At 32.2% G+C, this 18,431-nt stretch overlaps 1 protein-coding gene across 1 annotated transcript in view; it reads right to left on the reverse strand.

Moving 5' to 3' along the window:
• The window catches only part of LOC126885370 (DNA ligase 1-like), a 55,311-nt gene that overhangs the window by 25,339 nt on the left and 11,541 nt on the right, over window positions 1–18,431 (reverse strand). Inside the window, exons 2-3 of the mRNA XM_050651929.1 lie at window positions 15,931–16,017; window positions 13,650–13,736 (exon numbers count right to left, since the gene is read on the reverse strand). Of these exons, the coding sequence (XP_050507886.1) occupies window positions 13,650–13,736; window positions 15,931–16,017 (174 nt within the window). The remainder of the gene's footprint in view (window positions 1–13,649; window positions 13,737–15,930; window positions 16,018–18,431) is intronic.

The following is an 18,431-nucleotide window of genomic DNA, read 5'->3' on the forward strand; positions in this document are numbered from 1 at the left end:
CGTGAGATTATTTTTTAATACGTATATTATGGATATTTTCTTAAATGTGACAGTTGTCAAAACTAGGAAACTGGGTACCATTAAACAGAAACAATCTACTTAAAAAATTCTATCGGTAATTTTCTAGAGTAGATAATTCTCAGTATAATTTTAATCTGATTGGACAGAATTAAAGACGTGATCAAATATCTTATTATACTCTGTGAGCTCTTACGTAGAGGGGATATTTACAAATTCGCGAACGCCAGTAGTGACAAGTTTGTAAACGTTTACTGGAAATTTGACATAAATGTCAAAGTGATTAATTTAAAATTAAAATTAAAAACATTAATTATAAACAATATTAGTTGGTCAAAGCTGTGGTATATATTTTTACCTTAAGTATACTTACGTTTTAAATACTGAATTTAAGTTTTTTTAATGTTCCGTAATATCTAATTATAAATAATCTATTACAATCTTAGCGCCATCTACACGATTATTGTCAAAGTATCCGAAGTAAGAAATTGATATTTTATCAATAGAACGTCAAAATGATTGGAAAAATCTTAAAAAAATCGATTACAATTTAATTACTTTTTTGCGTTGTAAATATTAAACGATAGATAACAATTAAATAATAAATGTAAAAATTACCGGTAAAAGTTGAATTAGTAACCGCTAGGAGCGACACCAGCGAAGCTCAGAGCGTATACGATTGGAAGTTAAAATCATTAAAAAATAATCAGTTTAATTTTTATTTCTGTAGCTTTCTATTCTAATCTCCTATGAATAAAATAATCAGTAGTAATTGCACAAGAGCTCTAAAATTATTGAATTTTTCCCGAGTGACACTTTGACAGTTTTAATTATGACAAAGTGTCACGCGGGCAAAAATTCTATATTAATTTTAGAGATCGAGTGCAATTTGGTGCGATTATTTCATGAATGAAACTGTTCAAAACCAAAATTTTATTGTAATTTATATATTATGTAAGTACAAATTAGTACAATTAAACAAACAGTTGTTATAAATATTAATTTGACGGTTGAAAGTCATCACTTTTAAAATTTTTAAAACATTAATTGTCATTAATGTCACTGAATGTATTTTTTCGTAGCAACGAAGTGCATCTGACGTAATATACTTGACGATGGGCAATTATCAAAAATTATCGGTTTAATTTAGATATCTGTAGCTTTCTATTGGTCAGAATCTCCTATGAATGAAATAATCAAAAACAATATTCCCTGTCGAAAAATAACAACTTTCTAATACATAGCAAATTTTACATATTTATCTTTGATAGTTTTGTGCTTATATTATGGAATATTTTTAAGGAGCTGGTATATGCAACTGGGAGTAAAGTATGTGGTGTAACGAAAGGAAGATATCTGAAAGGTACAGCTTGGTGGAATAATGACATAAAATTGGAAGTTTCGAAGAAGAAAAAATTGTGGAAAAAGTATATAAGCAATAAAAGTGAAAGTAATTATCAAGAATATAAGGAACAGAGAATACTGGTTAAAATATAATTAAAGAAGCTAAGAATCGCCAGTGGGAAGAATTTGGAAATAAAATGGAAAGTGATAGTAAGGGTAATGCGAAGTTGCTCTATAGGACCCTAAAAAATCTAAGACAAAAGAAATCAAACGGAGTAACAGGTTTAGAGGACAAAGATGGTAACATATTAAAAAATGAAGAGATTACCGAAAGATGGCGGGAACATTTTATGGAATTATTAATGGGAGACAACAACGAAATAGAGAATGACAGGGAGGAGTACAATTTAAATGAACAACAAGATGATGATGACATAAAATACGAAGAATACAGGGAAGCAATTTTAAAATTAAAAAATGGCAAGGCTGCAGGACACGATCATATTAAGGCTGAGCTAATTAAATATATGGAAGGAGAAGGATTACAATTATTATGGAAGATCATAAGGAGCTGTTGGCGTACTGGATGCATACCTAAAGATTGGACTCTTGCAACTATTCTACCATTACACAAAAACGGTGATAAACATAAGTGTTCTAACTACAGGGGAATATCATTGTTGGTAGTTGCTAGTAAAATCTACGAAATAATACTAAAGAAAAAGCTGCGAGAAAATATCGAGGTCACACTGGATGACAGCCAATGCGGCTTTAGGCCAGGGCGAGGTACAACCGATCTTATATTCACGGTGAGACAGTTATCAGAAAAAGCCCTAGAGCATAACAGTAAGTTGTTTCTCTGTTTTGTGGACTTGGAAAAACTATTTGATCGGGCGCCACGTAACAAGATCTGGGAAATATTAAACCGTAGAAATGTGAAACCGAATTGAATCCAAGCAATAAAGAGTATATATAAATGTACACGTAATAATGTAAGAACGAATAATCACTCATCTCTAGAATTCTACACAAGGAGAGGTGTAAGACAAGGTGGTGTTCTGAGGCCTTTGTTATTCATCACTCTAATGGACGAAATTGCAAAAGAATGCAGGGGTAAGGTAAAAAGAACTAGGGTTGGGGTGTATAAACTTCAACAAGTTTACGTGTCAGAGTTGATATATGCCGATGACCTGGTAACTGTGGCAAAATCAGAAAAAGACTTGCAAGTGAATGTGAATGTTTGGAATGAAGCCTTTAAGAAATTTGGGATGAAAATAAATATTGAAGAAACAGAAGCTTTAGTAATATCGAAATCTCAAGAAAATATAAATGTAAAGCTGAATAATGAGACCATTACACAAGTAGAGGACTTCAAGTATCTAGGATCAACAATGAATGGGCAAGTAAATATAGAACCAGAAATAAACAGCAGGGTAATGAGTGCAACAAAATTATACTATGCACTAAATAAAAGTTTTATTAGGAAGAAAGAAGTAAGCCTGAAAACAAAAATGAAAGTATTTCAAACTGTATACCAGCCGGTGCTACTCTACGGTAGTGAAACGTGGACAGTGAACGACAACATCCGTAGTAAAATTCAAGCATGCGAAATGCGATATTTACGTGCGATATCCAGGGTGACCAGACGTGATCGTATAAGAAATGAAGACATACGTGAAAGGTGCGGTGTTGGAAGGACCTTAGACAGACTTGAAACGAAACAGTTATCGTTGTTCGGACATATGGCGAGAATGAGTGAAGGTAGAACTGTAAAAAGGGTATGGAAAGCAGCATCTGACAACAAACGACGAAGAGGCAGGCTAGCAAGAACGTGGAACGCAAATATTGGAAAGGCTTGCGTAAAAAGAAATATTGGGTGGAGAGAAGCAGAAAGACTAGCTACTGACCGAAAGGCATGGAGACGTCTGATCTCTCCACTTACCTCGACACCGTTAGGAAAAAGAGGACGGCTTAAGTAAGTAAGTAAGTAAGTTTTGTGCTTATTTTGAAAAAAAAAGATAGTAATATGTACTTCAAAATACCAAAAATATTGTTTTCATTCTAACCATATTTTTGCAAGACTATTCATTTTACAATATTCAAATTGCTGATGCGTAAATGTGGATCCCATTGCTGATGCGTAAATATAGTGCATTTGGGAATGATGACGTAATCGATGTTTCTTTAATAGGAATAGGGGTCATGTGCTAGCTCATTTAAAAATTATTGAATTCTATGTTTACTGGTATAAATATTAACATAATTATTTATACAAGCTAGCCAAAAAATATTTAATTTTTTTACGTATACTTTTTGAGCACCCTCAAAAAGTATACTTACCTGTGTCAGGAACAATCGAGTATAAAATTATTGGTTTTTTTTGTCAATGAGCATCTTACACAGCAAGGATATCTTGTTCTTTTACGAAATAAACTTACATTCGCCCTTATACACAAGATGTTTTCCTAGTAGAGGAGTTGGTAGATGAGGAACAATACAGTGACCCTCAAGATCTCCAGATCTTAAATACATTGAATTTTTCCTCTGGGATTACATAAAATCAAAAGGGGCAGGTAAGTGCCACTTAGAACATGATATTTGAGTGAAAAGTAATTTTTATTTATCAAATAAAAATATTTTGTATCAAATATATTATTACATATATTGATGTAGGTACACGGCTTATTCTGTAAGTTAATAAAAATCAAAAAAAAATTGTCATTATGTTCTCTGCTTTTGATCCCGGAAGAAATACAACCTAACAATAAACTTTTTGTCTTTTTGTCAAGAAAGATGGTAATCCAAAATTTTTAGAGTAAACTGCAAAGAGATATCTACTAATAGGGAACTAAAATTTTAAATTCGAAAATAATGGTATAAATCACAACAGAACATAATTTAGAACCTGTATCAAAGATAAAAAAAGTTTTGTTTGTCTTTTGTTTGGCCCCTAAAGACGACTAAAAATTCAACTTATACCAGCCACCCCAAAACGCGTCGTGACGTTACGGGGTTGTATGTTTACATTCTACACCAATTGTATATATAATTTTAAATTAGACATTATAAACGTCAGTAAAAAAATTCAGTTATGTGACGTTAAAAGTGTTTTTGATCGTTTGAACTATTCATAGAAAATTTGTACTTTCACAAAATGGTTTTATTTTCAATAGTAAACCTTCATTCATTTCCTTAAAAAACTGTATCAAACTCCAATCTCAACAAACTGGTATATATTATTACAACGACATACGGTAAATGTCATTAGAATATAAATATTTTTCCTTTATTCCCCGACGACGAGCTGGGCAAATACCCAAGTAGGTGGAGGCCAATAAACTAAAGAAGAAGAAGAAGAATATACGTAAATATAACCATAATCGGAACCTCATAGTTAAACTCTGTGACGTCACGGGTCGTTTGAACTATTTTAAAATAAAAAAGACTTTAAATTTGTACTTCTAAGTTATTATGAGGTTTTGAAGCGTGAAATTTTGGAAATCTCATTTTTATACAAAACTGAACATTATTATGTAATAAAAAAAATGTGCAAAATCCCTATTATATTTAAGCAAAAATATATCTAGTAAGTATTTATAAATAAAATAGATAAATACCTACCAACTAAACAAATACTTCATACAATCTGAACGAAAAAAAAAATGATGATGTGGATAACAGAAAATAAATTCTTAGGTCCCGTAGTAAACAAGAAGGACAAAAAATGGTTAAGACCAATGGCAAGAATGTATAGACTAAGAGCCGCTATAAGTGAAATTTGCTAACGATAAGACCCTATAAGTTAAATAGTAGAACTTAAAAGAAAACGAATAAACACTGTGTCGTCACTTTTTAGTGGCACATGCGTCGACAGTGGCGTATCAAACTTTCCACTTATGGACGTGATAAATAAACTAAAAGTTACCCTCCATCACACCCAGAATTTTTCATTTTTTTTAAGTTCTGTGTGATTGAAAAATAAGACTCAGCATAATTTTAACCCACCACCCCCTTCTTCCTTCTACCACCACCAAAAACTTCATTTTTCGTTTTTATTTTTTTTTTAGGTGGGATCTAATCAATTTTAAAATTTCAAAAAAACCATAGGCATGGTTGACGCTTTTACAAAACATGTCTATTTTTTATAGATCCGTAGGTAGGAAAAAAGCGTATAACGTTTTTTTGGAGGGGGCTAGAGGTGTATTTTTTTATATTTTATGTAATTTATCAAACACTGTTTTTAATTTTCTTCAGATTTTTTCGGAAGATTCGCCACCTTCAAAAATCTAAAAAACTGTTTTTTGGGAGATTTTTGGGGATTTTCCCTAGTTTATAGACTTCAAAATAGATTAAAGCAATGTTTTTTTCATAGGTTACATATAAATTGAAGTAACTGAGTCCTTTAGAACATTTAAAATTGGAAGAAACACATACTAACCCCCCAAAAACCCCATAAAAACAGTTTTTTTGGATTTTTGAAGATGGCGAATTTTTCGGAAAAATCTGAAAAAAATTAAAAACATAGTGTTTGATAAAATACACAAAATATATATATATAAAAAATAGATCTCCAGCCCCATTCAAAAAAAAAGTTACACTTTTTTCCAAAAAAAAAAAAAAAAAATTAAAATTTGTTTGAGGTTATGTACACTCAACCTACGGATTTATAAAAAATAGACATGTTTTGTGAAAGCGTTAATCATGCCTATGAATTTTTTGAAATTTGAAAATTGATTGGATCCCGCCTAAAAAAATAAAAACCAAAAATTAAGTTCTGATGGTGGGGGAAGGGAGAAGGGGTGGTGGGTTAAAATTACGCTGAGTCTTATTTTTTAATCACATAGAACTTAAAAAAAATGAAAAAATTTAATTCTGGGAGTGGTAGAGGGTACCTTTTAATTTATTTATCTAGTACGTAAGTGGAAAGCTTGATGCACCAGTGTCAACGCATGTACCACAGTGCCACTAAAAAGTGACGACCCAGTCTTCATACGTTCTCTTTTAGGTTCTAATATTTAAGTTATAAGATCTTATCGTGCCTAAAATGATAAGCAAATTTCACCTATACTGGCTCCTAGTCTAGTATTGACTGTGACGCGTATCGAAAAGGAGATGGTGCTATTACTATGATAGTGTTTTGGTCTGAGGCACACGTTTTCAGAGACCTGGCACACAAGCTATGAGAACTTATGGAAAAAATAATTGTAATTTTCTATTGGTTTAAACGTTTTCAATTATTATAGTTAGACCACAATAGGTCTTAGTATGAGTAATTATAATAAATCAATAAATTAAACAGGATCTTAAAAAAATAATTGAAAAACTATATAATTCACTGAAGCATTTTTTTTAATTACAGATAACATGATCAGAAGGTTTTTATGTTTAATAATTTTTCTTATTTTAATTCACTTGATAATTATGTAAGAACCTTATTTTTAATTAAAAATATTGATATTAATTAGATTATTATCGTAACCTTTATGATTTGTCATTGTTCCACACTTTTGGTTACACGTTCTCAATAGTTTAATGCTAATTAAGAAATAAAAATAAATTCATTAGCTTATAAACTTAACCGCAAAAGTTTTGCACCACCAGAAATTATGCCAATTTCTATTTTCTATAAAAATGAATGTTTTTAATAATAAATAAATTAAATTATTTATTTACTTCTATTTATATTTTTTAATTAAATAAAAAATATATTATTAGATATACAGTGGAACCTCGATAACTCGGATTAATCGGGACCGCAGCCGATCCGGGTTATCGAATATCCGGGTTAGCCGGATAATATGGTAAAAATTAATAAATTACGGTATACTTACAGATAAACTCCGTTAGAATTGAAAAAAACATGAAATATATATAAATATGCACAGATACCTACACATCTAAATTACTAAAAATACGCAAACACAATCGTAAGCAAACGGAAGCGAACAATATACAATACAGTCACAATCGGTGTTATGTTATTTAAGAACAGTGAATACTAAGACCATTGTTTGAAAAAGAATTTTTTAAATAGTCTTTTAGTCTTTAAACGCCGTCCACACTCTCGCCGAAGTCGATCGAGGTTCAACAAGTACGAGAGTGTAGACAGCCACCTTGTGTAACTTTGTCTAACTTCGTTCTACTTCCGAAATCTGTCGGTCTGGCGCGTCCGAGTCAAAGGGATCTTCGTCGGTATCGCACCCCTTGAATGTGTTTCTCGCGAAGTAGAACGAGTGTGTAGAGAGGCATTTCGGACTTCGGTCAACTTTGGCGAAGTAACTTCGCCGAGAGTGTGGAGCCCGTTTTAAACAATGCTGTTTGAAATATATAATAAAACGGGCTCTACATTCTCGGCGAAGTTACTTCGCCAAAGTTGACCGAAGTCCGATGTACCCTCTCTACACACTCGTTCGAAGTGCGATACCGACAAAGAGCGGTGCGATACCGATAAAGATCCCTTTGACCAGACCGACAGATTTAGGAAGTAGAGCGAAGTCAAGCAAGGTTACACAAGGTGGCATTCTACACTCTCGTACTTGTTGAACTTCGATCGACTTCGGCGAGAGTGTAGACGGCGTTTAAAGGAATACCACACAGGCAGGTGTCTGTTTTTACTACCGGCGCGGCGTGTGTCATGAGTCATTTTTACTATCGTGTAGTTCAAATTACACAAATACACATTATCTCTCAAATATTATATTACATACATACATTTTTATTGTTGAAATGTTTATCTGATAATTTACTACATATGTATTTTGATGGGAAATAAACCACAATTAAATTGAAAAATAATTTTATTAATATTTCGACGCCCAAATCGGGTGTCGTTGTCAAAATACAAAATAGTGAAAATCAAAATGTTTATCTGATGAAAATCGGTCCAGGTTAGCCGGACTTCCGGGTTATCGAGGGCCGACTTATCGGGGTTCCACTGTATTTAATTTAATTTTTAATTTTAAATAATATGTTAATAATTATTCATATTATTAGGATTATATTAAATAGAATATTTGAATTCTAAATGTAAGAATTTTATTTATTATATATACACTAAGCATCAAAATTAACGCGCCACCTTAAAAATGGAACATATTTTATGTCTCGAATTTCCTAAACCTGTTGTGATTTTTTTAATATGTTATAGCTTTGTGCTTCAAGAATATCGATGTAATAATATTGTTTCTAAACAGATAAGATTCATTGTATATCGGGGGTAACAATGATAGTGTGTTTTTTCCTCATAGTTTGGAACACCCTGTGGAATATTCTAGCGTATATAAAATATTGAACTTAAAACTCAACTGTAAAATTAGGCTTTCTTAACATTTTGCTTTTTGATTTATTCGCTTGTGTTGGATAATAAAAAAGTTAGGTACTTTAACAACTAGCAACGTTCTTTATCAATACAGGGTGTTTCTAAATAAGTGCAACAAAATTTAAGGGGAATTCTGCATGAAAAAAGTAATGACCGTTTGGTTTATAAACATAAGTCCGCAAATGTTTCGTTCCGAGATACGGGATGTTGAATTGTTTCTTAGAAACTGATTTATTTATTGCTCTAAGACCGGTTGAGATATGCAAATGAAATTTGGTTGGTTTCAAGAGGTAGTTATTGCGCATTTTTTGGCGTACAATTAAGAATTTTATATTTACCATTGGCGTTCATACGGGTAATAAAACCCGTATGCACGCCAATAGTGAATATAAAATTCTTAATTGTATGTCAAAAAATGCGCAATGACTACCTCTTAAAACTTGCTAAATTTCATTTGCATATATCTCTACCGGTTTTAGAGCAATAAATAAATCATCAGTTTGTAAGAAAAAAATCAACATTCCGTATCTCGGAAACGAAGCATTTGCGGACATATGTTTATAAAGCAAACGGTCATTGTTATTTCATGTAGAATTACCCCTTCAAGTTTGTCGTACTTATTTAGAAACACCATGTATTGATGAAGAACGTTGATAGTTGTTAAAATACCTAACTTTTTGATTATCCAAAATAAGCGAATAAATCAAAAAGCAAAATGTTAAGAAAGCCTAAGGCTACAGTGGAGTTTTAATTTCAATATTTAATATACGCTAGCATATTCCACAGGGTGTTCCAAACTTTGAGGAAAAACACACTATCATTGTTACACCCGGCATACAATGACACTTATCTGTTTAGCAAAAGTGATATTCTTGAAAAAAAAAGCTATAATCTATTAAACATATCACTAAAATCGGACAACAGGTTTAGGAAATATGAGACATCAAAAATGTCCCATTTTAAGGTAGTCCGTTAATTTTGATGCTAGTGTATAAGAAGACAAGGAGTCGGTATAATATAATATATAATATTATTATTATTATTATTTCTCTATTTTTTTAGTATTTTAGATTTTTTCTATGGCATTTACACTATTGGACATGGGTTTACTCAAACGCCTTTTTTTGGGCTTATACCTAACATACCTAATATACGTACATTATACATATCATTGGGTATAGAAAACAGCTCAAATAAAAAAATAGTAAGCTGCCATTTAACATGAACATTAATAAATAAAGTCTTCAAATAGACAGGGTGGGCAAATAAACAGTTCACCTAGATATTTGGCAGTATTTATTACATTTTATTTCAAGAAAGGAGCATCATCCCTAACAACACAAAACATTCCAGGAATGTACTACCAAAGTTCTATCAATATTTGAATGTACTGGCCATTCAGGGAACATTCGGTGAACATTGATGATTAAATTATTCCTGGAATGTTACCATACGACATTCTGTGAACATACTACCAATGTTTCTATATTTTAAGCTGCCAAATAATAAATACTTGTAACAGATATAACAATACTTATAACAGAAACTTGTGCAAAAACGAAGAGAGGCATTTATAATTATTTTTAATTGCGTTCATTTTCAAAGTATTTGTCAGAATTTGTGAACGGCGCTTAGAGAGGACATAACGTGACCATAAACGACCAACGACAACGTCGACAACAACGAACGACCTCACTTCGGCGCTTCGCGTTGCTTCGCTACGGCCATCTTGCCGTGCGTGATCGACGGATTGTTTTCGTTTTGGTAATGTTTGGTAAACGAAACGTGTATGTTTTTTGTTGTTTGTTTCTTTTTGTATTTGTGCTTGTATAGTGGGTAAAATTGATAAAATGGTGTCCTGTTCTCAATGAAGTTGCAGTAACAGAAGCAATGTATTCTGCAGGAATAATGTTTCATACTAGGTTAGTATGCAAATAAGTAAACAAAATACTAATACCCTAATACTACTAATAAAAAATATTTTAAGTAACATAGATTTAACAAAGTGAATAAAATGCATAAATCAGGAGAATTATTATTTTGTAAGTTAATAATTGGTCATATCCATTTATTATTTTAATTGCGAATAAGCCACAAACTTCGCTTATTCCTAACTAAAATAGTAAATAGAGATAATAATAACAAAATAGTAAATAGAGATAATAAAAAAAGGATCATTTGTAAAATTAAAATAATAATTCTTCTTTTTGCGTTTTTGCTAATGTATGCGTTTATAGTTTATAAACACGAGGGTAGACCACACACTGTATTAGTACCAACTACATAATATAATGAATACACAGAATATAAAGATATTGTCGGTCCGCTAAACTCAAAGTCCCAGTACCACTGAGTCTCAGACACAATTGGCTAGTGATTTAAGTAAATAATTTTGCAAATTTTACCAAAAAAAAATAATTACTAAATAGTTAGTAATAGGGCTTTTCATTCACAGTCATTTGTTTCGAGCGTCTATCATATGTCGTATAATCCCTGTATATTAATATTATACACATATTATACAACATATGACAGGAGCTGGAAACAAATGACAATCGATGAAAAGCCCTATTTTGCCAATTTTGGCAAAATTGGCCAAAAACATAAAAATTACCTACTAAAATCACTAGCCAGTTGTGTCTGAGTTTAGCGAACCGACTATATTAATAAACAATTTCTAAGCTGTTTTATAATTTTTTTGAGTTCATTAATCATATTTTTTATTTAAAACATAAATTTGTTAATAATGCTTAGTAATGCATATATTTGTATTTTTAGCTTTCCAGAAGATCCTGCGAAGAAGGCGTGAAGTACAGATCAGATTTGTTAATAGAGGAGTATGTTCAAAACATTTTTTAGAAAAAGATATTGACAGAACTTCACTTTTATCTGTGCATTGAGAGACTGCGCTGTTCCAATAGCTTATGTCAGACAGGTAATATGCTTAACCTAATTAATAATGCAGTCCGTACAATATAGATACCGTTGCACTTTATTATCTACATCAGAGATCTAAGTTGTTATTGTTTAATTATTTGATTAATATTCAATGTTTTATTAATATTCAATGTAAATAAATAAAAACATCAGAAATGGAAAACAAGAATTAAGTTATAATCTTACGTTAAAGTAAATAATAAAAACAAAAAAAAACATAATAAAATAAATACTTATGTGTTTATGAAAAGGCTATTTTTTTGTGGCATTTTTGTAACCAACTATTCTTATTGGGAAATTATCCACAATTTACTTGAAAAAATAATTTTATTAAGGTTTCTACTTCCACATCGGACGTCATTGTCAAAATACAAAATATTATTTATTATTTATTTAAATATTATTTAATATTTATTTTATTATTATTTATCCATATTATTACCTGTAAATAATATTTCTTCTGATTGTTAATTATAAAGGATAGAAAAATTACCATTTATTTTAATTTTTTTTTAGAACCAGCTGAGGGAAGTGTTCTACAAAAGACCAGGAAGGAGACGGAATATGTGGCTACGAAAGGCAAAAGAAAGGTTTACAAAGCAAATGTGACACATTTTTTTATAGAAATATCAGTAAACTACATTAAAAAAAATGTATGAAAAGATTTTGTGCAATAAAAATGTTTGTATTTATCAAGGATGCATTATTTGGTATGGCCACATATCGTCAGTGATGTGACAGTACCTCCTATCTGTTTTTTCATGAGATTTGTAAGAGAGACTAAACACTTGTTTGGGCCACCTCCTGTTTTCAAATATTTTTTGACTTGTTTTGTAGTAAATTCAACTATCTATTTACTACAAAACAAGTCAAAACTTACGTATGAAAACAGGAGGTGGCCTTAAAAAATGTTTTTCGTCTCCTGCAAAACTCATGAAAAAACATATAGGAGGTATTTTCACATCACTGACGATATATTTCAGAGAATGTCTAAAAAATATACTGTGAATGTCCTACGAACATTCGTGGACATTCATGGAATGTTCCAACAAGACATTCAGTCTAAAAGATATACTGTGAATATCCAAAAAACATTCGTAGACATTCATGGAATGTTTCAACAAGACAATCAAGGAATGTTTAAAATGCTGACACATCACTTTTCTGCAACTTTCGAGGGACATTCATGTGCTTTTGGGGACATTCCAGGAATGTTTTGTGTTATTAGGGATAGCTGGCTGAGAAATCTTAGAGAATGTTTTAGATGCATCTCAACTGAACTCTTTCGGGCTGCAGTGTCAAAAGTTAGAATAGCAATGATGATTGCCATCCTTCGTCGCGGAGGTGGCACGTAAAGAAAAACCTCTTAAAAATGAAACCTAATGCCTGCTAATTCGTCATTTTTTCTGTCATGTTAAAAGTGAATTAAAACAAATACTGCAAAAACAAAAAGTTAAATGTATGTAACGAAAATTAAATAAATTAGAAGCTGTAACACATTAAACAATTTACTTAAATTGGAAAATAAAACAATTTACTTTATCGAATTAATTAATTAGATGTTCAACATGGTGTCCATGACAGATGAAATGACATATTAGCAAACCATAGGAGTTACGTCTCATTTTTAAGAGATGTTGTACTTTAAATTAATGAATACTTTTTGCAAAGACGGTGCAAATATCTAAAGATAATCGTGGACAATCATTATGTCTGAATACTCAATGTAAATGCCTTTCTAATGATGTGCCGCACATGGTATATTCCCTATTTAAAAACAAGGAGTTGGGGATGTGGAAGGGAGGGGATTGACAAATGATATATTATAGATGTATCTTAAAAATGTGTCACCCTTAGATCAAAAATCGACCTGTTTCCTCATTTCCTTAAAATCTGATAAATACTGCAAATATCGATGTGGACTATTTTTATTTGTCCACCCTGTATTTAACCATCATTTTATTGCGTCTGTTAATTTATATTAAATTATTTCTAGAAAAACTGTTTACATTAATTAAATTTCAATTCTTACCGATGTCGTAGTATCTATCGGTGTGGTTTCAGTGGTTTTAATTTTAGTTACATTTTTTGTTCCTCTACTTTCTTCATTTGCAGTTACCTAAAATTATTTAGAACAATAATTGTTGAACATAAAGTGTTATGGTGTACCTATAAAAGGCATATTGATTTTAAGCATTATAATTATTGTGAAATACAATATAGGGTGATCAACGTTTATTACAAATTTCGTTATATACAGGGTGTTTGGTAAAGAATGGGCCATAGCTTAACCTTAGATTCCTGAGGTTAAAATAGATCGATTTAAGCTAACTTACCTTAGTACAAAAGTTGATAATAACCGAAATACAGGGTGTCAAAGTTAAACTTTTATTTTATTTATTCTTGAATATTTCCTGACGGGCATGGAATAACAACAAGAAATATGATGAATTACCCAGAGGGCGCCACGTACGTCTTACACTGCTCATTTAATACGTTTTTTTATCACCCACTCTACATACTTTTTTCATCAAAATTTTTATTCTCTTACTATTTTTACTTAAATACTACATTTATCTCGCTAAACTCAACTGTTTTCGAGATAAACGCATTTTAAATCTGCGATACAACATATTTTTGTGCATAATATTGTAGTTAGACCCGAAAAATAAACTTGGAATCATAATAATTGTGCCAGTTCTCATATTTATCTCATTGCATCGCAAATTCCATTATACATTTTTGTAAATTTTTAAGGTTTTAAGTTATTTTTCGGGTGTAACTACAATCATAATATGCAAAAAAATGATGTTGCCTCGCAGATTTAAAATGCGTTAATCTCAAAACCTGTTGAGTTTAACGAGATGAATGTAGTATACCTTTTTTAAGTAAAAATATTAAGAGAATAAAAGTTTTGATTCAAAAAGTATGTAGAGTGGGTAACAAAAAAAATTGAACCTATTTAATGAGCGATGGAAGGCGTATGTGGCGCCCTCTGAGCAATGCGAATTTATATTTCCCGTCCCAAAAAATCCCGCTTACCAAATTTTGTATTATTATCCCATGCCTGTTAGGAAATATTCAAGAATAAATACAATAAAAGTTTAACTTTGACACCCTGTATTTCGGTTATTATCAAATTTTGTACTAAGGTAAGTTTAACGAGATGAATGTAGTATACCTTTTTTAAGTAAAAATATTAAGAGAATAAAACTTTTGATTCAAAAAGTATGTAGAGTGGGTAACAAAAAAAATTGAACCTATTTAATGAGCGATGGAAGGCGTATGTGGCGCCCTCTGAGCAATGCGAATTTATATTTCCCGTCCCAAAAAACCCCGCTTACCAAATTTTGTATTATTATCCCATGCCTGTTAGGAAATATTCAAGAATAAATACAATAAAAGTTTAACTTTGACACCCTGTATTTCGGTTATTATCAAATTTTGTACTAAGGTAAGTTAGCTTATATCGACCTATTTTAGCCTCAGGAAGCTAAGGTTAAGCTATGGCCCATTCTTTACCAAACACCCTGTATAATATATCTGTTATTATAGGATCCCAAATAAAGTTATTCAAACAATAGGAGACGGGTTCCATAATAGTTACTGTACCGCATTATAGATTTTTGACTGATCGCAAGTTGGACTTTAACCTAACACACAAGATGCTAAAGTGTTCTTTTGTACGGAATGGAAGAACGGACGTTAAAGGCCAGCTCGATTTACAAACTTGAAGTCTTTTAAATGTGGTGCCTGTGCCGAATAAGAACTAAAATTGAGGGATCATGCAGTCCTGTACTATAGAGAGCACAGGATAACACTCAATGTCCTGTCTCTAATCTAAACGTCTTCGTGTACCTTACTTATTAAATGTATGTTTTTATATACATTTATGTATACAGTTTTATATGTATTTATTAATTATTTTCCAATTATTCCTTAACTACTTTACATGTTACTGCATTATTTCTCTTTACTACTTTTGTGTGTGTCCAAAATTGACTGTTTGATTTCCACTGCGGCATGACATGTAGTTCCTACTATGTAAAAATTGTCAACAAATATATCTATGGCTGTATCTTTGTATACGGTTTTTCTTGAAATGTGGTTAACATTTTTTAAACACCCTTTTTACAACATAAATCAACTTTGCATTCTTGTACTGAGGAAATTAAGCGGATTTTAAATTTAAAATGAAAGACCATGTATATTTCTTAATAATTTACAAATGTCAAGTTTTCAGGTACCTACCCCTTAATTGTAAATAACTTTTTTTGTCCCTAAACTTAATCACCCTGTATATTATGTCTTACCGCCGTAGTTCCTTTAACATTCTGGTCAGTTGTGGTTTCGATTTTAACAATATTTTTTGTGACCTTACTTTCTTTATTTGGAATCACCTGAAATTATTTAAGATGAAAATTATTTCATTAATGGATTCACTAGGTGCATATATTATTATGATCGTTTTATGAACAACTATATATTAATGAACAGTCTTTACATGATAATAAAATTAAAACTCATAATAGTATGTTAGATACATGAATACCTAATTGCATAAGATACGACACAATAAAATTTATGAAAAGTGATTTAAAATTCATCACAGTTGTTTAAGCTAAATTTCACAACACAATTAAAAAAAGCCTAAGAAATTAATTTAAAAATTTGTTCTAATAATATCGGATATTTTGATATAAAGGGTGCTCGCAAACACAGCCACTTGTGGTCGCCGCCATAGCTTGTCGCTCGAAGTCTACCGGGAACGCAGTGTGTGAGCCGGGTCCATTTAAAATACATGCAAGCCTCAGTCAGCAGCGTGTAGCAGCCACCAGTGGTGACCACAAGTGGCTGTGTTTGCGAGCGCCCTAAATGGTTTTTATTGTCTTTCGAGGTGATTACCGGTAACGCAGTATGTGCGCCGAGTCCATTTAAAATACATACAAACCTCAATCATGCTGACTAAGGTTTGTATGTATTTTAAATGGACTCGGCGCACGCACTACGTTCCCGGTAGTCTTGAAGCACCAAGATATGGCGATGCCCGGTTCTCGCTACTTGAAGTCGGTGGCGACCACAAGTCGCTGTGTTTGCGAACGCCCTTAGATAGAGAAAATATGCCAATCAAATGTTTTCTAAAGTTGCTTAAACCTTTTCCCGTTCACTACTTTCACAAAACGAATACACTTTTTTGTAATGGTTTCTAAATTTCACCTAAAATAAAATGACAAATGAGGATATACAACAGTTTAAAAATATTCGCAAAAAAGGCCCTTGTAGAAAAACAAACAACCTGAACCCCAAAACAAGAAGCATACGCATTTCCGTACAAGGTGGCACTACTGATTTCGGTCTTTTTTTCATGTTAAATTAGGGCCAACTAGTTTGACTATCGAACCAGTTGCTAGAGATTTTTTGTTTTTCAGAATTTCAAAATATTACGGTGGCAGGTACTGGAGTTAATTGAACTGATGATGGGACGAAGAGGAATATTACTTTTGCTAATGTTTGGTAAATTTTGGAAATATGGAGTTGTAGATCATCACTTGTTTTGCTACATTAGCGTATATTGTTATGTATTTAAGTATTCCTGGTTTTGTTATATAAAATGGAGGCGTGGACAATAACCGCAACATTAATGAAAAAAGTAGAGGCTTTCAAAACGTGGGATTACCGACGTATATTACGTATGTCCTGGACCGATCACGTGACCAACGAAGAGATACTACGCCGCATAAGTAAGGAGAGAGAGATAGGAATAACCATAAAGAAAAGAAAGGTGGAATACTTGGGTAATGTTATGAGGCACAGTAAATATAGTGTACTTTAGCTAATTATCCAAGAGAAAATAGAGTGCGTAAGTGCTCCAGGTAGGAGGAGACACTCGTGGTTTCAAAACGTGTGGAAATGGTTCGGATTGTCATCTACCGAACTATTCAGATCTGCCGTAAACAAAGTCAGAATAGCCGTGTTAATTGCCAACGTTCAGAATGGGCACGAAGAAGAAGCCTTTATCTCATTTATCGATTTAAAATTTCTAATAATAGTCGAAGCAATAAAGCACTGAACCTCCGAAAAAAAGGACAAGACGGATCTTAATACATAATTCTTTTTGCATTCGATTCGTGAATGCGCCAGGAAACTTTGTGAACCGGAGCCATGATATAATATTGAAAAACTGCATACAAAAAATGCATTCTTAAAGTGCATCTCAAGCAGACAATAAAAAAAATTCAGAACTTGTCAATTATTTCGGCGGAAAATGAGTTCAATTTTGTTACTCGGGGTTTTTGGGGTCGCTGAAAACGAATATGACGTCAAAAGTGATCTCTGGAGTACCTGGTGCCAAGGTACCTACTGTTTGCCTCTCTTGTGGAGTTTTCGGCAAATTTATTAAAAATTAGTCCAAAATCATTACTCGAGGTGTTTGGGGCCGCTAACGACGAATATGACATCGGAAGTAATTTCGGAGCACTTGGTGCACCAGGGTACCTACTGTTTAAGCTGTCCTTGTGGAGTTTTCGGCAAAAAAAAATATTAGTCACAAATAATTACTCGGGTGTTTTGGGGTCGCTAACGACGAATATGACATCGGAAGCGATCTCCGGAATACCTCATGCCCAGGGTATCCTACCTTCTTATGGAAGTTTTCTGGCAAATTCATTAAAAAATTAGCCAAAAATCATTACTCGGGGTTTCTTTGGGTCGCTGACGACGGATATGACATCGGAAGTGCTCTACGGGGTACCTTAATGCCCAAGGTACCTACTGTTACCTATCGTTTTCCGGAGTTTTCGGCAAATTCATTAAA

This window comes from Diabrotica virgifera, chromosome 5, assembly GCF_917563875.1.
Source record: "Diabrotica virgifera virgifera chromosome 5, PGI_DIABVI_V3a".
Taxonomy (NCBI): domain Eukaryota; kingdom Metazoa; phylum Arthropoda; class Insecta; order Coleoptera; family Chrysomelidae; genus Diabrotica; species Diabrotica virgifera.